Source organism: Jaculus jaculus, chromosome 14, assembly GCF_020740685.1.
Source record: "Jaculus jaculus isolate mJacJac1 chromosome 14, mJacJac1.mat.Y.cur, whole genome shotgun sequence".
Taxonomy (NCBI): domain Eukaryota; kingdom Metazoa; phylum Chordata; class Mammalia; order Rodentia; family Dipodidae; genus Jaculus; species Jaculus jaculus.
This window is the reverse complement of record NC_059115.1, coordinates 11,468,370-11,494,021: the sequence shown is the minus strand read 5'-3', so window position 1 is coordinate 11,494,021 and position 25,652 is coordinate 11,468,370. Positions and strand designations below refer to the sequence as shown.

General features: G+C 44.2%; 1 protein-coding gene and 1 long non-coding RNA gene across 2 annotated transcripts in view; both read left to right on the top strand.

Annotated features, from left to right (window-relative positions):
• The window catches only part of LOC101617395 (zinc finger protein 548), a 473,530-nt gene extending 449,685 nt beyond the window's left edge, over positions 1 to 23,845 (top strand). The window contains 11 exon segments of the mRNA XM_045133311.1: positions 19,863 to 19,988; positions 21,877 to 22,167; positions 22,170 to 22,300; positions 22,302 to 22,575; positions 22,578 to 22,598; positions 22,601 to 22,703; positions 22,705 to 22,747; positions 22,749 to 22,971; positions 22,974 to 22,997; positions 23,000 to 23,059; positions 23,062 to 23,845. Of these exon segments, the coding sequence (XP_044989246.1) occupies positions 19,863 to 19,988; positions 21,877 to 22,167; positions 22,170 to 22,300; positions 22,302 to 22,575; positions 22,578 to 22,598; positions 22,601 to 22,703; positions 22,705 to 22,747; positions 22,749 to 22,971; positions 22,974 to 22,997; positions 23,000 to 23,059; positions 23,062 to 23,144 (1,379 nt within the window). The 3' untranslated portion in view covers positions 23,145 to 23,845.
• On the top strand, positions 10,463 to 16,051 carry LOC123454725. The gene is made up of 7 exons (XR_006633454.1): positions 10,463 to 10,734; positions 13,985 to 14,111; positions 14,191 to 14,327; positions 14,419 to 14,564; positions 14,754 to 14,840; positions 15,885 to 15,911; positions 16,029 to 16,051. It is a non-coding gene; the product is annotated as an uncharacterized LOC123454725 (long non-coding RNA).
• Positions 23,846 to 25,652: the final 1,807 nt, after the last annotated feature.

Genomic DNA, 25,652 nt, shown 5'->3' with positions numbered 1-25,652 from the left:
AGTGAGTATAAAACTATTAAAGAGTATTTCATATTGGATGTATGGTTCTTTTCAAGGAGCTGTTTTATTTTAATAAAAAATTTAGGGCTGGAGAGATGGCTTAGCATCCAGATGCTGCATGCATCTGGAGTTCGTTTGCAGTGGCTAGAGGCCCTGGGGTGCCCACTCTCTATCTACATCTTTCTCTCTCTACTGTTTATCACTCTCAAGTAAATAAATATAAATAACCAAAAAAATTTTTAGAAATATTAACCTGTAATATTGCTTGAAGTATTTCCTTATTGTTCTTTTGGGGGCAGCAGTATTATACTTAAATACAGTGTTATTTCTGAGATTGAAAATATATCTATTTTTGTATCTATAATTCTTTTAGTTAATGAGTTTAATCAGTTTTCTTGATCATTTCAGAGTAATTAACACTTGGTCATTGATATTTTTCTTCCTTTATCTGTCCTTGATCTGATTGCTGCTCTGGTCTGTATTACATTCTTCCTTCTACTTGCTTTGCTTTTGTTTGGCTGTCAATAATTTCTTGTGGGTGTTTATATTATTGACTTTAGTCTTTCCTAATGTAAGCATTGTGCTTTTTAAATTTATCATCGTGTTATTAGCTTCACCCAAGTTTTAATTTTATTTCATTCAATTTTGTTTTTATTTTTATAATATTTCATTTATTTACTTGAGAGAAAGAGAATGTGTATGCCAGGGCCTTCAGCCACTGCAAACTCCAGACATATGTGCCACCTTGTGCATTTGGCTTACGTGGGTCCTAGGGATTCGAACCTGGGTCATTTGGCTTTGCAGGCAAGCACCTTAACCACTAAGACATCTCACCAGACCTATTTCATTCAGTTTTTGAAAGCTTTTTATTGTGCATGGCATTTGTGGTGTGTGTGTGCTATATGCATATGTGAGTGCAGATGGGCTCAGTGTCTTCCTTTGTTACTCATCCACTGATTTCCTTCAGGTGAGATCTCACTTTTACCCAGAGCTGCAATTTTTGTGAACCCCAGTGATTTTCTAGCCTCCGTTCCCCATAGGGTGTGACTGACAGGCATGTAAGGTAAAGCCCAGCTGTTTACTTGGGTGCTGGGGAATTGAACTCACATTTCAGGCCTAGTTAGGTCCTCATGCTTGCAGCAAGGACTCTTAACCACTGAGCCATCTCCTTACCCTCTTGATTTCTTTTCAAACATGAATTACCTGGACACGTGTTGTGCCTTTTGAATATTTTCTGTTGTTTGATATTGACTTCTAATTTGTTTCATGTGTCCTGTGTTGAAACCTGACTTTTTTTCATGACCCAGGATGTGTTGATTGTTCTGTTGTATTGCTGTTTGTACAGGATACCTGTTCTGCCACTAGTGTCTATGTTGGTGGTATTACTCTGGTATTCTGTGTTCCTGATGATTTTCTATCTAGTATGTCTGTCAACTGGGAATAGGGAGGGAGAGAGATTGTTTTAAAATATACTTATGGAATTATCTATTCTTTAAGTTCTGTTGTTTCTTTCCTTCATATAATTCCCAGCTTTATTTTTGGTATACACACCACATGTAGGTTTGCTAAGAATTGTTGGTGCATTGACCCTTTTCTTACTTTGTGGTACTCTTCTTTGTCCATGCATATACACGTGGCTCTACTGTTGTTGTGGTATTCATAGTCACCTGCATCTTTTGGTGGTTTTTCTTTTTTTTTCCAAAATTTATCCTTGTGTTTGAAGTAAATTTCTCATCAACAACATATACTTGAGCCATGCTTTCATTTTTCCTTTAATTGATATATTCAGACTATTTGAATTTAAAATAATGAAAACAGCACTAATGCAAGACTGTGAGGTTATGATTTTTGTTCCCTTTATTTTTCTTCTGCACAATTTGTTTCATTCCTGTTCTGTTTTAAGAACTTCATTTGATGTATTTGCAGTGTTTTGTTTGTATATTTCTTTAGGGTTACTAGGTACCTACACACCTTTACACAACTGAATATCAGTTTAACCCTTTGATGTAAAGAAGCCTGCTTTCACTATTCACTTTATAGCTACCACCTAATATAATTGTCTTAGCTATTTCCTTTTCATGTACAGAGTACCATTTTGGAAGATGTAATTTTTGCTTCAAACGCTTTTCAAAACTGTCAAATGTGCCTGTTTTACCAGTATCACTACCCATTCCATTGATTTTTTTTCTTGAAATTGTAAACCCAGTTAACATTTTCTTTCTAATTAGTAAACTTCCTATAATCTTTCTTGTATCCCAGTGACAGATGTGTATTTCCTTTAAAGGTGTCCTCATGTTCCCTTCTTTCATGAAAGCATTTTTCTGGCATATAGTATTCAGGGTTGGCAGTTCCTTTCTTTCACTCAGGACTAATGAAGAGCATTCCTTCACCACTGCTGTGCTGACGAGACATCTACCACCATTTGAGCCACTAGTTCCCTCGTCCATAATCTGTCCTTTCTGTTGAGCCATATTCGAAATGTTTGGTCTGTAGTACATGTGAGATAATGATGTGCCTGCTGTGGAAGCTTTTGAAAGTTTCTTTTATTGAGACAGAACTGGTCTAGTACTTGCTATGCAACCCAGTTGACCTTGAACTCGCAATGGTCCTCCTGCTTCACAGTCTCGAGTGGTGGGATTTTAGGCTTTTACCACCATACCTAGCTATGAGAGTTTATCTTATTTGATGTTTATTTATTTTTTTAAAGAATTTTTACTTAAAAATTTGTTTTAGTTTATTCTTATTTATTTATTTGAGAGTGACAGACACACACACACACACAGAGAGAGAGAGAGGGAGGGAGAGAGGGAGAGAATGGACACTCCAGGGCTTCCAGCCACTGAAAATGAACTCCAGATGCGTGCGCCCCCTTGAGCATCTGGCTAATGTGTGTCCTGGGGAATCGAGCCTTGAACCAGGGTCCTTGGACTTCACAGGCAAACTCTTAACCACTAAGCCATCTCTCCAGCCCTTGTTTGATGTTTATTGATGTTCATTCAGTTTGTCTTCTTTCCATTTGTGCCCTTTGCCAAAGATGGCAGATTTCTAATCATTTCTTTTTTTTTTTTCATCCCCATTCTTCAGTAACATGATGGTGAATATTTTGTTATTGTCCCATGCATCCTGTAGGCTCACCTTTTCCTTCCTTCTATTTTCTCTTTTCTTCACATTAATTATCTCGGTAGTCATCAAATGTTAGTTATGTCTAATCTGCTGTTGACCTGGTTCTTTTGCATTTCTTTCTTTTATTTTATATTATTTTATTTTTTTGTATTTTTGGAGGTAGGGTCTCACTGTAGCCCAGGCTGACCTGGAATTCACTAGGTAGTCTCAGGGTGGTCTCGAGCTCATAGAGATCTTCCTACCTCTGCCTCCCAAGTGCTGGGATTAAAGGTGTGTGCCGCCACGCCTGGCCTGTATTTTTTTTAATATATATTTAAAAAATTTATTTATTAGAGACAGAGAGAGGGACAGAAGGGGGGAGAAAGAGAATGGGTGCTCCAGGGCCTCCAGCCACTGCAAACGAACTCCAGGTCCATGCGCCCCTCATGTATCTGGCTTACGTAGGACCTGGAGAATCAAACCTGGGTCTTTAGGTTTCTCAGGCAAGCATCAACTGTTAAGCCATCTCTCCAGCCCCTTTTGTTTTTCTTTTTAAGATAAACTTCTATTTATTTATTTATTTGTGTGGGTTTGCCAGGGTTTCCTGTTGCTGCACTCAAATACCAGATGCTTATACCACATTTTGCATCTGGCTTCATGTGGATGCTGGGGAATCAAACCCAGACCAGCATTCTCTGCAAGCAAGCACCTTTAACCATGAATCTCTCTCCCTAGCTCCAGTTTCTATAGTTTCCATTTCTTAGTTTCATGGTTTGCATTTGGTTGATTGTTACTATAACAGGCTCTCCTGCAGCCGGCTTCAAATTCATTATATAGTCACTTACTTCTGCCTCCCAAATTTGGTTGTTTTTATGCCTTCTTTCTTTGCTAAGTTTGTAATGCCAAAGGACTTGAGAAAATACATGAAACTGCATGTTGTAATAATGATGGTTTTTCAGTGGTTTTTTTTTTTTTTTTTTGGTACTTGAATAGGAATCTTAGATTATGTGATTATTTGTTTGTTGCTTTTTCATACAGGGTTTGATATAGCCTAGGTTAGCTTCAAATTTCTACTTAGCCAAGGATGATCTTAAACTTCTGACCCTCCTGCTTTCATTTCCCGACCTCTGAGATTACAGGTGCATACCACCATGCCTGTATTTTTATGTGGTGCTAGGAATTGAACACAGACCTTTGTGTTTGCGAAGCAAGGACTCTACCAGCTGAGCTCCATCTCCAGCTGGAATGTAAGGTTTTTTTTTTTGTTGTTTGTTTGTTTGTCTTGGTTTTTCGAGGTAGGGTCTCACTTTGGCTCAGGCTGACTTGGAATTCACTATGGAGTTACAGGGTGGCCTCAAACTCACAGCGCTCCTCCTACCTCTACCTCCTGAGTGTTGGGGTTAAAGGTGTGCTCCACCACGCCCGGCTGGAATGTAAGTTTTATAGTCTGTATTGGACTCAGCAAATATTTCTGTGAGTTGATCTTATTAGAGTAATTACTACATTATTAAGAGTTGTTTTTTTCCGAGGAAGGTTTGTGCATAAAATTTCCTACCTTCTGAAGCTGTGTTAAAACATCAATAGAGTTTGATCTTTCTACTCCACTGTCAGCCTTGCCTTTTGTTTTGGGACCCATATTCGTACTTGACTCATTCCTATCTTTTTTTTTTTTTCATCTCATTGCTCAGTCCTTTATTTCTTATTAAACCACCTTTCTCCATATATGTAGCTGTTTAAGTCTCCAGCTCTAATTCCAGCCTGTTTCCTGAATGCCCAAGTTCTACTCATTCTTTTTCCTTCATTATCAGACATGATATTTTTAATGGATAGGTGTATTCTCTTTCCTCACCCACTCACATTCTTTTTATCTACAGACATTGCAGAATGTCTTTTATCACTAGCAGTTGATTTAAACATGTCTCAGGTTCCTTCCCTCAGGTTCTTGTTTGGACCTATATACTGCCAGCCATCTCTGATTTAAAAGTGAAGTACTGTCTTTCTCCTTTATAGAGATATGATTTTGCCCACTAATTACTTTTAATTAGGGATGATTACGGCAATTGATTTTTCTCACTGTTTATATTCTTCATGACTGAGTTAATTTTCAAGGCACTTTATTCTCAGTGGTTGTGATAGTTTGAATGTAAAATGTCACCCATAGCCTCATGTGACTGTGATTAATCCCACATTTAATCCCCAGCTGGTGGAGCCTTTTGGAGGTGGAGTCTTGCTGGAGGAGGTGTGTTGCCAAGTGTGGGCCTTGAGGTATTATAGCTCAGCCCTGCTTGCTGCACTCAACTTGATATTCTACTTCCTTCCTGCTGGTGAGATGATGTAGCACAACTGTCTTGCTCCTGCCTGCCATATTTTCCTTTCTAAGATAAACTTCCCCCCAAAACTGTAAGCCAAAATAAATCCTGTCCTTCCATACACTGCTTCTGGTTGCATATTTTGTCCCCGTTATGAGAACGTAATTCGCACAGTGGTCTTTAGAGTTTTTCTCCATGCAGTGTTGATCTCATCTATGACTCACTGGTCAGAGTGCATACGCACACTGAGCCTGTGGTATGCGTCAACTATGTGGCCATAGGATGCAGTCATAATCATCGTAAGACCAAGAAAACATGGCAGTATTATGCAGCAGAGATTCACTGTGTTTTACACATGGCAGCTCTCTAAGCCGTTATAATATAGTATTACTTCCCTACTTTACCGGAAGATTAAGGAATTTGTGTAAGGTTGTACATTTCTGAAACTTGGGCTTAGTAACCAGAAGTGACATAGATTGGCTCCATAATTAGGTCCTTGACCACTTCTTTGCCTTTCATAGGGTAGGCCCTTGTAGACGTAAACCAAACTCAATGTTTTTAATTAATTTTTTTTTAATTGACAGCTTCCATAATTGTAGACCATAACCGATGGCAATTCCCTCCCTTCCCCTACTTTCCTCTTTGAAACTCCACTCTCCATCATGTCCCCTCCTCCTCTCAATAAGTTTCTCTTTTATTTTGATGTCATGATCTTTTCCTCCTATTGTGATGGTCTTGTGTAGGTAGTGTCAGGCACTGTGAGGTCATGGATATCCAGGCCATTTTGTGCTTGGAGGAGCACGTTGTAAGGAGTGCTTCCCTTCCTTTGGCTCTTACATTTTTTCCGCCACCTCTTCCTCAATAGACTCTGAGCATTGGAAGATATGGTAGAGATATTCAGTGCTGAGCCCTCCTCTGTCACTTCTCGGCACCATTGGTGCCTTCTGAGTCATCCCAAGGTCACTACCATCTGAATAGCAAACTCACTCTTTTTTTAAAAAAAACATTTAATTAATTTATTTCAGAGAGAGGGAAAGAGGCAGGTAGAGAGAGAATGGGCATGCCAGGGCATTACCTGCTGCAAATGAATTCCAGACGTGTGTACCACCTTGTGCATCTGCCTTATGTGGGTCCTGGGAAACTGAAGCTAGGTCCTTTAGCTTTGCAGGCAAACAATCACTAAGCCATCTTCCCAGCCCAAACTCACTCTTGATGGCTGACATGTTGTAACTGTTTAGAGGATACAAAGAACAACTGGATTTGAGAAAATAGCGTTGGATGGTAGAAAAGGACCAAGCTGGTTTCTAGCAAACCTATCAGTGAATTCTCCCTAACTTCTGCTGCCTTGTTGCCAAACCGGACACTACAAACACCCCCCCCCCCCCACACACACACACTGTCTCTCTTTCCAAATATTTTTATTTATTTATTTGAGAGTGAGAAAGAGGCAGAGAGAGAGGGAGGGAGAGAATGGGTGCACCAAGGCTTTCAGCCACTGCAAACTCACTCCAGATGCATGCGCCACCTTGTGCATGTGGTGTACGTGGGTCCTGGGGAATTGAACCAAGGTCCTTTGGCTTTGTAGGCAAGGGCCTTAATTGCTAAGCCATCTCTCTAGCCCACATGCTTTTTTCTTTTTGAGACAGGATCTCATTATATAGCCCAGGCTTGCCTCAAACTCACTGTCCTCTTGCTTTTGTATTAATGGGATGTTTACATTCCCTAGTAGAAGGAAAAAGGAGATGGGAAACAGTTAAATAGGACCTGGAATTCCAGCTGTTACTCTCTCTTGCTCCCCTCCTCCATCTGCATATGATCCTGGGATTGTGGACTATGCAGGAGGTAGAAGCTTAACTGAAGGTGGGGCTCCATCAAACAACTCTCGTGAGGCCAGTACCCGTGCTGGACTGGGACTTTTTGGTGATATAGCTGCTTTGAGTCACCAACACTCCTGCAAATGGTCCTACAGTCACGGCACTGGGGCTTACTGGCTACCTAATCTAGCCAAAGTAAGCTCCAGGTACAGTTAGAGACCTTTGTCACAAAAAAGGGGGGGGGGGCAGATATCCTTCCCAACAGATGAGCAAATCCAACATATACCTCGAAAACAACACCACCAAAGAATGATAGTGACCTCAAAGAGGGTACAAATAAGCATCTGAATGAATTAGTCACTTTACAACTTAATTCAGCAAAGGCCTACAGATTTGATCACTGGGGGGTGGGGGGGCCTGGAGAGATGGCTCAGCCCTTAAAGGTGCTCATTTGCAAAGCCTGATGGCCCATGCTCAATTCTCTCGTATCCATCTAAACCCAGATGCACAAAGTGGAGTATGCATCTGGAGTTCCTTTGCAGTGGCAGAGCCTCTGACACACTCATTTCCCCTTTCTCTCTACTTACAACTAAATAAAAATATTTAACAAAGAAGCACTGGGGCTGTAGAGATAGTTTAACAGTTAAGGTGCTTGTTTGCAAAGCCAAAGGTCCCAGGTTTGACTTCCCAGGACCCACGTGAGCCAGCTGCACAAGGTGGTGCATGCATTTGGAGTTCCGTTGCAGTGGCTGGAAGTCCTGATGCACCTATTTTATTGCTCTCAAGTTAAAAAAAAAAAAAAAACCACGTGTGTGTGTGTGTGTGTGTGTGTGTGTGTGTGTGTTAATGTATTTATACACACATGGAAGAGGATCAGAGTTTTGAGGCCAGCCTAGACTACAAACCAAATGTAAGGCCAGCTTGAGCTACTTGTGGAGACTCTTAGTGCTTGCCTGTGAAGCCCAATAATCCATGTTCTACTCCCCAGGTCCCACGTAAGCCAGATGCACAAGATGATGCAAATGCAAAGGTTTTGCATGCCCACAAGGTGACACAAGCATCTGGAGTGTGATTGCAGTGGCTGGAGTGGTGTGCCAGTTCTCTCTCACTCCTCAAAAAAAAAAAAAAAAAAAAAAAAAAGTAAAACAAACCCAAAACTCCAAGGGTCACACATGCAGGTGGCAAGGCAAGGGACAACGTTGAATTTATTTTCTGATCTCCACAATTTCACTATGTAAAGTTAACTGTTTTACTACATTTTATTATATACATTTTGGAGGCTCCTGGGCCCCAGAACCGTGGTTTATTAAGAAAGGACTAGAACAAGCCCTGTCTCTGCTGTTTAGAAGTCATGCTGAGTTTGGTCAGTTTGGTGCTCAAGACCCAGGATTTTCAGGCCCCACTGCCTGGTCTTCAGAGGTAGCCCCAAGTCTGCACTTGCGGGAAGAACCATGGGACAGATGGACTGGGCAACGTCGTCGGTTGGTCTCCATTTTGGAGAGCACTGCTTGAGGAAGATCCACAGGGCAACGGGCTGCTAATCTACCAGGTGGATGAGGACATCACTCAGCTCTTCTTGAAGAGCTGCCTGTTCCCTTGGGAGCCAGGTTCGGGGACCAGGTTCTGCATCAGACTTCCATTGAAAGAGTTCTGCCAGCTCTGTACTCCCCGCAACCAAGGCCAGGAGCAGGTTCCGAGGCTTATGGAAGTGGTCCCAGTCTCTCAGCAGCAAACGGTGCATGAAGACGTGGAATGCCTTCGAGCGAGCTTGGGCTCCGGGCTGAAGCTGAGCGGCGGCGGCGCCTTCCTTGCCCTCCTCGGCGTGCCCATCAACACTGCAGCAGACATACCTCCCACTTCACCCTGGCTGCCGCCACCATTAAATTAAATATTTTTATTTGTTTGCAAGCAAAGAGAGAAGTGAGACAGAGAATAAGCACATCAGGGCCTCCAGGCACTGCAAATGTACTCCAGACACATGTGCTACTTTGTGCATCTGGCTTTATGTGGCTACTGGGAAATGGGTACTAAGGAATCAAGCCCAGGTCATTAGGCTTCTCAGGCAAACGGCTTAACCACGGTGCCATCTTTACAGCCCCACAGTGTCATATTAGACATCATGCGCTATGTTGAGCATTGTGCTTGATGTTTAAGATCTGGATTAGTGCGGGTGAGATGGCTCTTCAGTTAATTGTGCTTGTTTGCAAATCCTGCCTAGGGTTCAATTCCCCAGCCACCCACATAAAGCAGGATGAGCATTTGTTTCTAGGGGCAAGAGACCCCGGCCCACCAACACACACAAAGACTTGCAGACACATGTGCACATAAATAACAAAATTAGGCCTGGAGCCGGCTCAGAGGTTAAAGGTGCTTGCTTGCAAAGCCTGACTGCTGGAGTTCGATTCCCCAGTACTCACGTGAAGCCAGACACACAAAGTGGTACATGTATCTGTAATTCGTCTGAAGAGGCAGGAGCCCTGGAAGGCCCATGCTTCTTTCTGAGCCTTGTCCCTAGCCCCATTTTTTTTTTTTTTTCAAGACAGCATCTCAAAGTGAAGCTGAGCTAGCTTAGAAAGTCACTGAATAACCCAGGCTGGCCGTGAAGTCACGATTCTTCTGCCCCAGCTTCCCAAATGCTGAGATTAAAGGCTTGCACCACTACTCCTGGCACAATGGTTTTTTTTTTTTTTTTTTTTTTGTTTGTTTGTTTCGAGGTAGGGCCTCACTCTAGCTCAGGCTGACCTGGAATTCACTATGTAGTCTCAGGGTGGCCTCAAACTCATGGCGATCCTTCTACCTCTGCCTCCCGAGTGCTGGGATTAAAGGCGTGCGTTACCACGCCGGGCTCAATAGCCATTGTTTAATGAATATGTCATCATACTGAGGCTTCCCTAACAGGTACTTAGATGTGGGATCAATGAAGTGGGGAGGCATTTAATGTGGCTACACAAAGGCCCCAGGAGTAAGGACATTCCACTTTGAAAAACAAAAATCATCCTGAAAGCTGATAGAGGTGAAGAATCTCTCCCTGGAGGATTAAAGAATGAGTCACACGCTGGAGATTTCTCTGGCAACTGACCACGGAAATATGGGTCCCACTTCTTCCCTCCCTCCCTTGGCCTGGTGGTCCTTGGCATCTGGCTAGAATCATTAATGGTCCAGTACTTGGCTGGGCGAAGGGAGTAAACTACATTACCCATGATCCTATGGGCGGAGCCCTGTCGGACGAGGCGGGACTTCCGGCCGGATTTGTCTACAGTGGCTTGGGATGCCCAGGTCAGGTTACTTCCCGCCAGGGGAACACAGCTGTCCCATAGGACGTTTCTTCGAACCCGTGTGCCCGCAGGTGACCCCCAGTGGGATTCCGAGTGTGGCCCGGGCACCAGCCTGTCCTGCTCCGTCCCCCGCAGGCCGAGGCCACTCAGCTTCCCAGGGGGCGGTGGAGGGCTTCGGCTGGATCCCATTTCTCGCGACCCACGACGGCCAGCGGGCGGATGGACCGGGCTCAGGTGAATAGGGTTGCGATCGACGCGAGTCTCTGTGCCCATCGAGAACCGAGAGCTCAGGGATGGGAAGAAGATAAGCTGCTCTTCTGAGGGTGGCGGGAACCGTGGGGGATCTGTGGCAGAGGTCTGAAGGGCGTCCCGGCCCCGAGGTGGGGGGCTTGCAGCAGCCTGGCGAGGCCGGGGAGGGGGGCCAGGCGAGTGTTGCTGGTACGTGAGCCCGGGCTGCGTCCGTGGCGGTGTTTCGTATATTCTTTACGTGTGATGGACGTATTTTCTCTGGAGACCTCGCTAGCCCGCCCACCACTCATAGCTGTCGCTCACTGTGCTCTTGAGTCTAAGGCTCCTGAAAGGGAGTCATTTAGAGAAGAGTTGAATGTTCCGAGCCCGGGCCCAGAGTTCTATGGAGAAGCTCCCACTACTGTCGCTTCATGGGGCGAGGACTGGAAGGGTATATATTATGCCCAGGGACAGGTGGGTATGTGCAAATGCTTGGAGGTAAGATTGAGTTGGTACTCAAGGAGCCACAGGCAAGAAAGGGGTAGGAGACAAAAATGAAAAGTTGAGAAGCTGGGCTTTTGTTTTGAGTGTGGTGAAATGCATGGAAGGTTTGGAGCAGATGGAGATGTGACTTATCTTAATGGACGCACCCCTTCTCCGTCTGCCCCCCCCCCACGCCCCCGCCAGCTTTCAGTTTCAAAAGAGACTATGTCCCCGAGGGAGAGTCTCTGTTCTAGAGGTGTGAATTGACAAGTCCTATAAGTTGGCAAAGTTTGTTTTAGAAAAGCTTGATGAAATTGGTATCTGTTTTTAAAGTTAGATGGCAGGATTTACGTGCCAAAAAGGATGAGATAAAGGAAAGACTCATAAATGACACCACGGGTTTTCTTTGTTTTATTCTTTAAAAAAAAAAAAGACAATATTTTTATTTATTTGCAAACAGAGAGAGAGAGGGACAGAGAGAATGAGCGCACCAGGGCCTTCAGCCCCTGCAAACGAACTCCAGATGCACTAACCACTTTGTGCACCTGGCTTTACATAGATACCTGGGTCGTTAGGCTTTGCTGGCTAGACCCTTAACTGCTGATACATCTCTCCAGCCCCCTTTGTTTTGCTTTAACAGATGGTTGAATGATGAAAGTGCCACCTACTGGAGATGGTGGACTCTCTGGCAGGAATGAGTTTAGTTCTCTTTTGTTTAAATTATGAAGTTTCAAAGACTCTTCAGTTGAAGACTTAAGGTGGATATGAAGATTTTGAGTTGTGGGGATGGTTTCTATTGAAGGAATGGAATAAGTGAGGGATAGTGTGTATAGTGGAATGAGATAAGAGTATGTCTTTAAGTCATGGTGGCAGAGACCTTAGTGGGCATGAAGACACTGAGAGCTGTTTCTGTTGATTTGCCACCAAAGTATCAGTGGTGCATGTTGTGAAGAAAGGTAGTGAAGATGCTGTGGTTCATGCGTTTATTTCCACACACAGGAAGCTGAGGTGGGAGGATCACAGTGAGTTCTAGGCCATGCTGAGCTATGAAGTGAGTTCTAGGTCAGCCTGGGCTAGAGTGAGGCATTGTCCCAAAAAAGTAAAAGAGAGATAGAAACCTCATAGATACTGTGTGCAGACTGGCATGCAAGGGGTGCCATGAAGTTGCATTTAGTATATGTCAAGAGGTTGCTAATAGTGGTGGTGGGGATCTCATGAGAGGAAGGCATCCTAAGAGTGACGTGTATGCTGGGAATAGTGTGAACTTGCAATGCTATGGCCCTACCACTGGGGCAGAGAAGCAGAGCTGAGATTCAGTTGTACCTGCGAAGCATGATGTAGACAAACCAAGAGAACTGATTGGTAAGAGGGTGTTTGGGACCCTTCATGCCAACCCCATTTTTTTTCTTTTTTTAAAAAATTTTTTATTTACTTATTTGAGAGCGACAGACACAGAGAGAAAGACAGATAGAGGGAGAGAGAGAGAATGGGCGCGCCAGGGCTTCCAGCCTCTGCAAACGAACTCCAGACGCGTGCGCCCCCTTGTGCATCTGGCTAACGTGGGACCTGGGGAACCGAGCCTCGAACCGGGGTCCTTAGGCTTCACAGGCAAGCGCTTAACCGCTAAGCCATCTCTCCAGCCCTCTTTTTTTTTTTTTAAACACTTTTATTTTTTAGAGAGCGCATGTGTGTGAGAAAGAGAGAGACACGGAGAGAGAGAGAAATGGCACCTTAGAACGCCAGCCACTGCAATTGAACTCCAGACACTTACACCACCTAGTGGGCATGTGAAACCTTGTACTTGCCTCACCTTTGTGCATCTGGCTTACGTGGGATCTGAAGAGTTGAACATGGGTCCTTAGGCTTCACAGGCAAGCGCCTTAACCACTAATCAGCCTCTCCAGCCCCAAACCCATGTTTTTTTATTTTTTGTTTATTTTTATTCATGTATTTGAGAGCAACAGAGAGAGAGAAAGAGGCAGATAGAGAGAGAGAATGGGCACGCCAGGGCCTCCAGCCACTGAAAATGAACTCCAGATGCATGTGCCACCTTGTGCATCTGGCTAACGTGGATACTGGGGAATCGAGCCTTGAACCAGGGTCCTTAGGCTTCACAGGCAAGCACTTAACTGCTAAGCCATATCTCCAGTCCCAAACCCATGTTTTTATAAAAATATTTTTATCTGCTGGGTGTGGTGGCATACATCTTTAATCCCAGCACCCAGGAGGCAGAGTAGGAGGATTGCCATAAGTTTGAGGCCAGCCTGCAAATACATAGTGAATTCCAGGTCAGCCTGGGCTAGAGTGAAACCCTACCTTGAAAAAAAAAAATTGTTTACAAGCAGAGCGATAGAGAGACAGACAGAACGGATGTGCCAAGGCCTCTAGCCACTCCATACGAACTCCAGATTCATGCGTCACTTTGTGCATCCAGCTTTATGTCTGTACCGGGGAATCTAACCTGGGTCATCTAGGTCATTAGGCTTTGCAGGCAAGCACATTAACAGTTAAGCCATTTCTCCAGCCTGTAAACCCTGTGTTTTGATAGCATCTTTCTGCACATCTGCCTGGTTCTACTCCAATCTGAACACAGTGGAGAGAGAAAGGGAGAGAGAGATAACAGGCACTAATGGGTTATGGCTTATTTGTCCTCTGGATTGGGAGGCTTGGAGAGGAGAAGGGATCAAGGGACGTGTGTTTGTCAGTGGATAGAAGGAGGGGCAGTCTCCATGGGAGATGATGCTTGTGGGCTTAACTGTCCCTGTCATGCTAGGGATATGTGACCTTCAAGGATGTGTTCATGACCTTCTCCTGGGAGGAGTGGGGACTCCTTGATGAGGTTCAGAGATTCCTCTACCTTGATGTGATGCTGGAGAACTTTGCACTTATGCCCACAATTGGTAAGTTCTTGTTTGACTGCTATATGGAAAACTGCACCCAAATTTCATGACAATATACTAAAACGTTCTTATCTCCCAGCTTTAGCACCTCAGCATTCTGGGTGCCACTTAACTGGGTGCTCCTAGAATCTCTTACGGGGTTTCAGTTGAGCCATCTGCCAGAGCTATGGGGTCTTCTGATGACCTATCTGGAAGAATCTACTCTCAAGGCTGTAGGTTGGGAGCATTATTTCTCAGTACCTCAGTTCTTTTTGTGCTACCCTTTCTGTAGTAAACCTCCTAACATGGAAGCTGACTTCTGTTTTAGCATGTGAGCGAGAGCCATTGCCCAGGATGGAAGCCCGAGATTGTAGCCTAATCTCGAAAATGATATTCTATCTTCTTTATACCGGAGTCACTCAGTTAAGCCTGTAACAAGGGAAGAGGCTTACATGAAGACCAGAGGACCAATAGGTAGGAGTCAGTAGTGGCCATCTTTGAGGCTTCCATCCATAGGCCTTTACATCCACTCTGGTGTCCTTGTCTGTGTTTGTTCTTATCACAGAAACAGTTCTTTCTGCCTTGTCTGATTAGTAAGTCTTTCCTCACTCCTCTGCTGCCTCCTCCTCCTCAGTTTAATTTTTCTTCTGTATTTGCTTCTAGAGATAAATTCCAGGGTCCTAGGAAAGCACTGTGCCACTGACCACACGCCTCAACCTTCTCTCCTTTCTTGAATTTCCAAAGTAGATGGTATGTGTTCAGGATTGGGCTTCATGTATTCTCCCTCTCTCTCTTCTGGGATTTTGAGGTAGGGTCTTGCTGTAATCCAGGCTGTCCTGGAATTCAGTATTTCTTCTTTTGAGCACTGTCTATTTAGTTCCATATCCCATTTTTGGGTTGGGTTGTTTGATTTCAAAAAATTATTAGAGACAGAGAGGGAGCGGGGGGCGGGGGGAGAATGGGTGTGCCAGGGCGTCTAGCCACTGCAAATGAACTCCAGATGCATGCACCACCATGTGCATCTGGCTTATGTTGGATCTAGAGACTAGAACCTGGGTCCTTAGGCCTCACAAGCATGCACCTTAACTCCTAAGCCATCTCTCCAGCCCTCAAAGTTGCTTCTTTTAAAAAAGTTACATTCTTGCTAATACTTTGTAATTGGTTTGCCACTGATTTACTTGTTTTTCTTTGTGGAAAATGTCAATATCACATCCTCTGAACTCTTCAAAGGTTACAAGTATATACTTCATCTCAAAACCCTACAAAGTTCATTTGCACTAAAAACTTACAAACCTAAGCCAGTCATGGAGGCTATGCCTATAATCCTAGCGGCTGAGGTAGGATGGTCATTGGGAGCTTGAGGGCAGCCTGTGCTATAGAGTGAGTTCCAGGATCAGCCTGGGCTAGAGTGAGACCTTGCTTCAAAACAAACAAACAAACAAACAAACAGACAGACAGACAGACAGACAGACACAAACGAACAGCCCAGCAGACATAATTTAAAGACAGCAGTAAGTAACATGTGATACGTGTCACTGATGCTCGGTAGCAGCATAAGCTCTAGTACAGGAACGATTCTTTCCCTCGTTGTCTTGCAGACGAGGCTCAGGGAGCCCAGCTCTTTTCCTGAGCTACAGATCTGCTAAGATGCTCTCAATACAGAGCTCTGAGGCAGTGAGTTTATTCAGTCAGCTTGAGATGAGAACGTTCTAAGGCAGGGCAGAGGTGGTAGCCCAACTCAGGCCATGAATTCTACAACAGTTGCTCATTTCTCATAACTTCTTGTCTCCTCAGGTGATGGTAGAAACAGACTCTGGCCAGGTGAGTAGAGGGTTTTGTGCTTTAGCACCCCAGTTACTTACTTCCAGGTGGTTTTGGTACCCCAATATAAGGAAAGGTGATGTCCTGAGACTAATTCATATTGCTTCTCTCTTTAAGACTGTCATTTCTGGGCTGGAGAGATGGCTTAGTGGTTAAGCGCTTGCCTGTGAAGCCTAAGGACCCCGGTTCGAGGCTCGGCTCCCCAGGTCCCACGTTAGCCAGATGCACAAGGGGGCGCACGCGTCTGGAGTTCGTTTGCAGAGGCTGGAAGCCCTGGCGCGCCCATTCTCTCTCTCTCCCTCTATCTGTCTTTCTCTCTGTGTCTGTCGCTCTCAAATAAATAAATAAATAAATTTAAGAAAAAAAAAAAAGACTGTCATTTCTACCAAACCCACTGTCCTACATTTAGTTCCAACTCACAGGAAGTGGTTCTCTCTTAAAAAAATTTTTTTTTTCTTAGCTGGGCATGGTGGGGCACACCTTTAATCCCCAGCACTCGGGAGGCAGAGGTAGGAGGATTGCTTTGAGTTCAAGGCCATCCTGAGACTCCATAGTGAATTCCAGGTCAGCCTGGGCTAGAGTGAGACCCTACCTCGAAAAAAACAAACAAACAAAATGTACATATATATATTTTCTTAGGATGGAGAGATGGCTCAGAGGGTAAGGCACTTGCCTGAAAAACCTAACAACCTGGGTTTGATTCCCCAGGACCCGTGTAAAGCAGATGCACAAAGTGGTGCAAGCATCTGGAGTTCATTTGCAGTGGCTTGAGGCCCTAGTGTGTTCATTCTCTCTGTCTCCATGCAAATAAATAAATTCAACTTATTTATTCACTTGTTTATGTGAAAAGGATCGGGATGCAAGCACATGTGGGTGTGCCAGGCCCTCACACATGCTAGCTGACATAGGGTCTCACTAAGTTCTCCAGGCTGGTGTTGAACTCACTGTGTGCCCCAGGCAGGCCTTGAACTTGTGATCCTCTTTCCATAGGGGCATGACTGCACCACTAGGCTTGAAAGTTTTTTTTTTTTTTTAAGTGGATTTCATTCAGTAAGCCAGTGGTATGAGAAACTTTCATAAGGAGTGTGAAAAAATGAATTTTATTAATGACCCAAATGTTCCAGAGACTCCTAGTGCATAAATTAAGGTTTGAGGTATTCACATGTTGGCTGGTATGTGCTCTGGAATGAAGCTGTGATTGAAATTTTGAGGTAGGAGCTAGAGTTTATCATCAGTGTCCTTTGAGGATCAAGGAAGGAGTGAGGGGCTGAAAACTGGGTCTCTCAGTTGATGCTTTGATGGCATTGGTGGGAGTTATAGAGACAGGTGACAGTGTGGAGTGTCTTTGTGTATGTGTGAGAGAGAGAGGGGTAATCAGTGTAGGAGTGAGAAAGACTTCTGGGAGTGTGAATATGATGGAGCTGCTGGGGGAAAGGAAATGAGTGGAAACTTGATTAAGGTGGAGAGAGAGTGGGGAGTAGAGGTTAATGCATTTGTAATTTTTTTTTTTTTTTTTTTGAGGTAGGGTCTTACTCTAGCCCAGGCTGACTTGGAATTCACTATGGAGTCACAGGGTGGCCTCGAACTCAAGGCAATCCTCCTACCTCTGCCTCCTGAGTGCTGGGATTAAAGGTGTGCGCCACCACGCCCAGCTGCATTTGTATTTTAAGTGAGGTTTTGGTGGTGAGTAGGTGGCCATGACCTCTCATGAGACAGGATGTGCAGCACACGAGCTGGAGACGTCTAGGCGTGTGTGACGTGCATAGGCTTGGTTGGCTGTCCATGAAGTGAGAAAATGGGCCAGTTGGAGAGACAAAGTAAGACCTTGGACTACTCTTGGTTCTGGGATTCTAGGTGTTCTGGGGCTGGACTGAGGCTAAATTGGATGCTGGTTACATTTGCTATGTATTACGTATTTCTGTGCAGAGTTAACAGAAATGCCTGTGGTATGTGCTGGGAGGGAAATTGTAGCAATGTAGGGACCGGGGTTGTAACTGAAATACACTTCAATGAATAATGTGCCAGTAGGAGGAGTATGAATGTTTTGCTTGTGGTCCTGAGCTGGGTACAAGGGTAACTCTGAGTTTGGTTGTCTAGGAAGCAAGGATTCCAGGGCATTTGCCTGGCCAGAGGGAAGAAATGCTGTTGACCAGGCCCATAGTGTGCTAGGCAGTGGTCAGTGGAAATGAAGAGAGACCAGGTACCCACGGTACCAGGACCTCATAGCTCTTCCGTATTGTGAAGGTACAGCAGAGGCTGAGCAGAAGATAGGTACGTAGGGGGAGAAGGACTGGAACCCAGAGAGGAGCAAGTGCAGCAGGGATTAGCAAGTGTAGGAGGGTTAGTTCATGGCTGTGACTGAGTGATGACAGGTGCATTGCAATGACAGCCAAAGAAGGTGTATATTCCTTTCTTTTAAATTTATTGTTAATTTATTTATTTGAGAGAGAAAGAGAGATAGGGGCAGATAGACAATAGGCGTGCCAGGTTCCCCAGCTCCTGCAAATGAACTCCAGACGCATGCGCCACCTTTTGCATCTGGCTTACATAGGTACTGGGGAAATCTAACCTGGGTCCTTTGGCTTTGCAGGGAAATGCCTCAACTGCTAAGCCATCTCTCCAGCCCTAAATCTCTTATATTTTTTTAAATTTTTATTAACATTTTCCATGATTATAAAAAATATCCCATGGTAATTCCCTCCCTCCTCCCCCACACTTTCCCCTTTGAAATTCCATTCTCCATCATATTGAAGGTGTGTATTCCTTATATTTTTTTAAGGAGGGTGCACACTATATAGTGCAGGGTCCATGGCAAATAACAATTCTTATGAGGAAGTGTAAGATAAGAACAAGGGCAGGGGATATAGCTTAGTAGAGTGCCCATTTAGCATACATGAAACCTTGGGTTTGCTCCCCAGCACCATATAAATTGGGTATGGTGGTATGTACCTTTAATCTCAGTGCTCAGGAGTAGGATCAGAAGTTCAAGGTTATCCTCTGCTATGTAGTGAGTTAAAGACCACCCTTGGATACATGAGACCCTTTCTCCAAAATGAGTAAATAAGTTTAAAAACAGATAGTTGGCAGGAGACATGCCTTAGCAGTTAAGGCATTTACGTACAGAGCCTGACAATCTGGGTTTGATTCTCCAGTACCCACATAACATGCATGCCCAGGGTGGCACATACATCTGGAGTTCATTTGTAGTGGCTAGACACCCTGGTTCACCCATTCTCTCTGTCTCTGCTTGCAAATAAATAAATAAATAAAAAATATTTCTGAAAAAGATAGGGGAAAAATAAAATGATAGGAATGAGAGGCCAGCATAGACCCTTTCTCCAAAATAAATCAATCAGTATATAAAAGTTAAAGATGTATGTGTGGGTGTGGGGGTGTGCATGCCATGGCACACGTGTGGGGGTCAGAAGACAGCACCTCCCATTGCCGTAGACGTGTTGGGATCACAGACGTATACACCACTTTGCTTTTGCTGAGGAATTGAACTAGGGCTGGCAGGCTTTGCAAGCAAGCACCTTTAACCGGTGAGGCATCCACCTGACCCTCATTAATGTTTTTTCAAAAAGATAGGAGTGAGAGGCCAGTCTAGGCTATAACCTTTGGTGGCATTCCAAAAGGAAAATATGAGGTAGAGCAGGATGCCCAGCTTATGTTTGGCTAGTTTGAAGAATTCCAGCACACCTGGGATAGAGAAGCTGTCTGTACCTGTCTAGTACCTGGTCCTAGGTTTGCCTGTGACAAGGGAAATGCTAAGTTGATCTGTGAGGTTAAATGAGGCAGTTGTTCAGACGATAGCTGTGCATGGCATGGGAGATAGAAACAAACCTACTGTTTCAGTCCTGTAACTAACAGGTACCAGCTAGGTCAAGACAAATATGAAGAGAACAGTTTGTAAGGAAGTTGGTCATCTACTGAATTGTTCTTGCTATGCAGGACCTGTGGTCTTTGGGATTGTGGCAATATATTTCTCCCAGGAGGAGTGGGGATTCCTTGATGAGGCTCAGAGATTCCTCTACTGTGATGTGATGCTGGAGAACTTGGCACTTTTGTCCTTGCTGGGTAAGGCCCTTGACCTCACCTGGACTGGGTTGAATTTTCTCCATTACCAGTTCTGCTTTCCTTCCCTGGCTTCCTAGTGCATTGTGGGAGCTGGGGCTGGGCTCAGTACTGTGCCATTTCTTCCTAAGTAGCCTCATCCCCATTTCCTGAGGCCTTGCAAGAAGAGAAGCAAGAGAGAAATGCTGTTTGTCTGAGAAATCCCAGTGCCCTGGCCTGTCCCTAGCCAGGTTAATCTGTCCAAACATTTTGATACTTCTGTGCTCCAGGTTGTCCCCTTGTTTTTGCTGATATATTTGGTGACTTCCTGTGCTAGGAATTTCTGGCACTAACCTGGCCACTAATTTTGAAACCACTGGATTGATTCTGTGATATCATTCTGTTTTTTTTTTTTTTTTTTTTTTTTTTTTGGTAGGGTCTCACTGTAGCCCAGGCTGACCTGGAATTCACTATGGAGTCTCAGGCTGGTCTTGAACTCACAGTGATCCTCCTATCTCTGCCTCCCGAGTCCTGGGATTAAAGGCATGTACCACCATGCCCGGCCTTCTGTGTTATTTTTGTGGTTGTAAAATATAGAGTTTTTTTTTTTTTTTAAGGGTCTACCCAGTTATAGTGCCCACTCCCTTTCCCTGTTGAGTGTTAAAGAGAGCCCTGTATTCATGAGCTTTGATATCACCTCAGCAGTTGTAATAAAGACTTACAGGGGCATGGACCTGGTTCTTGAGAGTTTGGAAAGTCTATGGTTTCAGATCTGGATTCACATAACACTGGGAACCACTCTCGTGTTCACTGTTGCTTGATGCCAGGACCAATGGCCATGGTTCACTTCTACTCTGATTTTTTTGCCCTGTATACTTACTTCTTCCTCTCCCTTTACACCATTTTTCTGGCCTCTACCTCTCAGCAAACCTTCCACAGTTCCCTTTGCATGCCCCTCCATCTGTGGTTTACACTTAATGAGTGATTACTTCTGTGTGCATCTCTCTGCGGTTGTTGAACTGCTGCTTTGTCGCCCTTAGCTACCTCTGTATTGAACAGCTTTTTTCCTTTTTTCTGTCACCTCTTCCCCAGTGGTCCCTGAGCTTGGAGGTTGTGATAAAGGTGTCTCAGTGCTGAACATTTCCCTGTCACATCCCAGCACTGTGGTGAGTTTTGAGTCACCCCACTGGTCTCTGCTATCTGAAAAGAGAAGCTTCTCTCACCCAAAGTGAGAGAGTAGCATTAATGTATGTGCATAAACATAAGTGCTTGGTGGGTACAATATATTCATTTATAGTCAGGCAACAGTAGTCATTACTCTCCTATAAGCCTTATTACATCCCCAGCCATAGGCTTTTGACTAGGCTTTCAGTATCAGGCACATACTCCCTCCCACGGAGCGGGCCTCTAGTCCAATGAGAGAACAGTTGATTTTCCCCATAACAGTCATGCCACCATTACACCATTGTCACATTTGGCCTGGCTTGAGAGCCCTAAGGCTCGTAGCGCCCACTGCGGGTCAATACCACTGGTGACTTTTCTCTCCCAAAAGGCTGCATGCAGCATAGCACTTCCCAGGTTTCTGACAGCTAGTCAACAGGGAGGAGGTTTCCAGCTCAGCTCTGGACATATTTCTCAGTAACCTGAAGCTCAGGCATGGAACAAAGTTTTGTATATATTGTTCACCACTCAGCAGTATCTTGTTGAAAGCATTTGCAGATGAGTGGATGGGAGTCTTGCTTCTGTTCTCTGCGCTGCCCTCTTCCCTTTTGTTCTTGTCTGTCTTGTCTGTGCTCCACACAGCAGATCTTCCTTTCAGGGCCTTATGCTTGATGTCTGACACATACTTGTGTTGGGACTTGGCTCCCCTTCAGAGTCAACGTGTACTTAACCAGCATTTCTGTTTTTACAGGTTGCTGCAAAGCTGACAATGAGGAGATGCCTTCTGAGCAAGGCGCTTCTGTCGAACTACCACAATCCAGGACTCCAAAGCCAGATTCTACCCAGGAAGCCCAGCCTAGTGTGGCACATGACCCTCCCTGGAAAGACATTCTGCTCCTGGATGAGCACAACAGAACACACACACAAGAGATACATAGCAGGGAGGCTGAGCTTTACCAGTCCCCAAAGCAGGTGGAGGAGAATCTTTCCAGAAGGGACAGTTGGAGACTTTCAGCTTTGAAATACCACAGAGTTTATATGGCAAAGAGCTCCTCACATGTAAGGATGGTTGGAGGGGATTATCAGCCACTTCAGACCTCCTCCAGCAGCAGGTCTCCCATTGTGGACAGAAGCCAGACTGAAAAGCTGAGAGCAGGGAATCCCTGCTCACTATGTGGACATAGTGATCACGCATGCCGTAAATGTGGGAAAAGCTGCAGATGCCAATACTCGCTTATTGAACACCAGAAAGTCCACACATGAGAAAGGCTATATGAGTGCAGCAAATGTGGGCAGTTCTTTAGGCACATTGCTAACTCTGTGAAGCTTCAGAGGATTCACAGTGGCGATATGACTTATGAGTGTAGAGAGTGTGGGAAATCCGTTATGTACAACTATAGACCCATAAGACATAAGAGGGTTCACAGCAGAGAAAGGCCTTATGAGTGTGACATTTGGGGAAATTCTTTAAGTACGCTCCACGTACTTTAGACATCCGAGAGTTCACACTGGCCAAAGGCCTTACAAGTGTGCAGAACATGGGAAATTCTTTAAGTATAATTCCACACTCATTAGACATCAGATTTCACACAGGTGAAAGGCCTTATGAGTGCAGACGATGTGGGGGAATTCTTTAGGTACAATTCCAACCTCATTAAACACTGGCAAAATCACACTGGAGAACAGCCTTATACATGCAGTGCATGTGGAAAATCCTTTAAGTATCACTGCAGACTCATTAGACATCAAAGAGTTCACACTGGAGAAAGACCCTCTGAATGCAGTCAGTGTAGGAAAGCTTTTAGCCACAAACATATCCTTGTTGAGCACCAGAAAATCCACACTGGACAAGATCTTATGAGTGCCGTGAATGTTGGCATTTGTTAGAAAGTCTTACCTGGTTCATCACTGGAATGTTCACAGTGAAGAGAGGCTTTGAGTTCCATGAAGAACACTTGGTCTGCATTTCCCACCTCATTAAGCATCAGAGATTTCACAATGGAGCAAATTTATCACTGACCATTTTGGTTGTACAGTTAATATTGTATAAATTTGCTTTTTATTTGTTTTGTTTTTGAGGTAGGGTCTCACACTAGCTCAGGCTGACATGGAATCCACTATGTAGCCTCAGGGTGGCCTTGAATGCACTGTGCTCCTCCTACCTCTGCCTCCCGAGTGCTGGCATTAAAGGCGTGCGCCACCATGCCTGGCACTCAAATTTTTTCTTCTCATCCACAGGTTGCTTTCTTCTTGTCTGGGTCCTTTGATAAAGTTTTTAGTTTATATGTAGTCCTGTTTTTCTATGTTTACCCATGCTTTTGAGGGTATTGCCAAGAAATGATCAAACCCAAAGCTACGAAGCATCTTCCTTATGTGTTTGAGGCTCCTCCCTTTGTAACTTCTTTTTCCTTGTGAGGAAGGATCCTTTTATGTTGCCCTGAATGTCTCTGAACTTATGGACTCAAGAAATCTTCCTGCCTCAGCCTCCAGCGTAGCAGAGTACACAAGCGTGTGCCACTGTAACTGGCCTGGATTTGTTTCTATTTCAGACGGTAGAACCAACCCAACTTCATGCTGTTGACTAGCTTTTTAAATACCATGTGTTGGGCTGGAGAGATGGCTTAGCAGTTAAGTGCTTGCCTGTGAAGCCTAAGGACCCCGGTTCAAGGCTCGGTTCCCCAGGTCCCACGTTAGCCAGATGCACAAGGGGGCGCACGCGTCTGGAGTTCGTTTGCAGAGGCTGGAAGCCCTGGCGCGCCCATTCTCTCTCTCCCTCTATCTGTCTTTCTCTCTGTGTCTGTCACTCTCAAATAAATAAATAAATAAAATTATTTAAAAAATGTATTAAATACCATGTGTTGAGAAGTTGCACTCCCTATTGCATGGTTTTGGTACCATTTCAGAATCATCTGATTGTGTTTATGAGGGTTTATTTCTGGACTCCATTCCATTGGTTGAAGTATAACGGTAGTATATTTAGCTATGTTCTTATAAAAAATAAGAGACCTAAATATTATTCTCTTGATCCATCTGGAGGGCTACGGCAGAGGCTGGTCAAATTAGCCGATCTACAGGGAACCTGGGAAACAGCTGACCCAATCCAGTTGCCTTATCAGGCTGCCTTTCTCCTTCACAGTTGTTTGAGTCCATTCCCAGTGCAACTTCTTGTAGAGCCCTGTCTGAATTTTTCTGTCATGGTTATTGGTAGTTCTGCCTTTCATACATCTAACTAACATTTTTTCTTTTTTTACCACAAAAGAACATTTATATACAATGAGCTGGATATATAGCTCAGGGGTAGAACACTTGTCCAGCATGTGCAAGGCTCCATGTTCAATCCCCAGCACTGCAATAAATAAATAGATGCAGTGAGTACTGGAAAGTCTCCAGCCATTCACCTGACCTCATTTAGTACCAGCAAGTTCAGGCAGTGTGCTCTTGTTCAATAGAGCAAAATTCTGGCCATTTGTAAGATAGCAGGTGAACATAAAATACCCATATTTGGGTCACTCTTGTCAAACACAGTGAACTTTTGTGAACTATGTTGCCCTTTTGAATTTGCCTGGCATCTTTGCCAGGGTTATTTTGCTGACAGTGTTATTTATTATTACAAGTCATCCCCCCACACCAATAGCCAGCCAAGGGTAGCTGTGGCCTATTCGTCATTCCTTTTGACTCACATGGACATGACTGACTTCATTGCTCTTCAGTTTTAGACACTGCTAAGTCCAAGTTTATCTGTCTAAGAAACAGGGACAGGGTATGGATGAAGTTAAAACATCTTTGGCTGGGTGGACATGGTAGCACACACCTTTAATCCAAACACTTGGGAGGCCAAGGTAAGATTGTGAATTTGCAGCCAGTCTGAGCTATGATGTGAGTTCCAGGTCAGCCAGGGCTAGAGTGAGAACCTGCTTGAGCCTGGGCTACAATGACATCCTTGGGGCTGAGATGATGGGCCAGCAGTTAAAGTGATTGCTGACCAAAACTGACAGCTTGGGTTCAACTCCCCAGGAGCCACATAAAGCTGGATACAAAAGGCCCTAGCATGTTTTTTCCTCCTCACAAATAACTAAATGTTTTTTTAAATAAAATAAAATAAAATAACATGACACCCTGAATAAGAGTGAAAACATCCAAAACATATGGAATAATGAAGGCAGTCCTGTGAGGGAAGTTTATAGCTCTAACTGGCTACATTATAAAAATAAATAACAATAAAGATCCATCTGAAGGCATGAGAAAAATAAGAACAATCCAGACCTAAAAGTACCAGGCAGATAAAAAGAAATTAATCAAGATGAAGGCAGAAGTCAGTAAATCAGAAATGAAGGAATACAGAAAAAAGTTTAAAAATGGAAGATCTGGATCTTTGAAAAATAAACAAGATTGATAACCCCCTAGCCAAATTGACCAAAAGAAAGAGGAAGACCCTACTCAGCAAGATTAGAATTGAAAAAAGAGATATTACAACATATCAATGACATTGGACGAATAAGAACATATTTCAAAAACCTACATTCTACA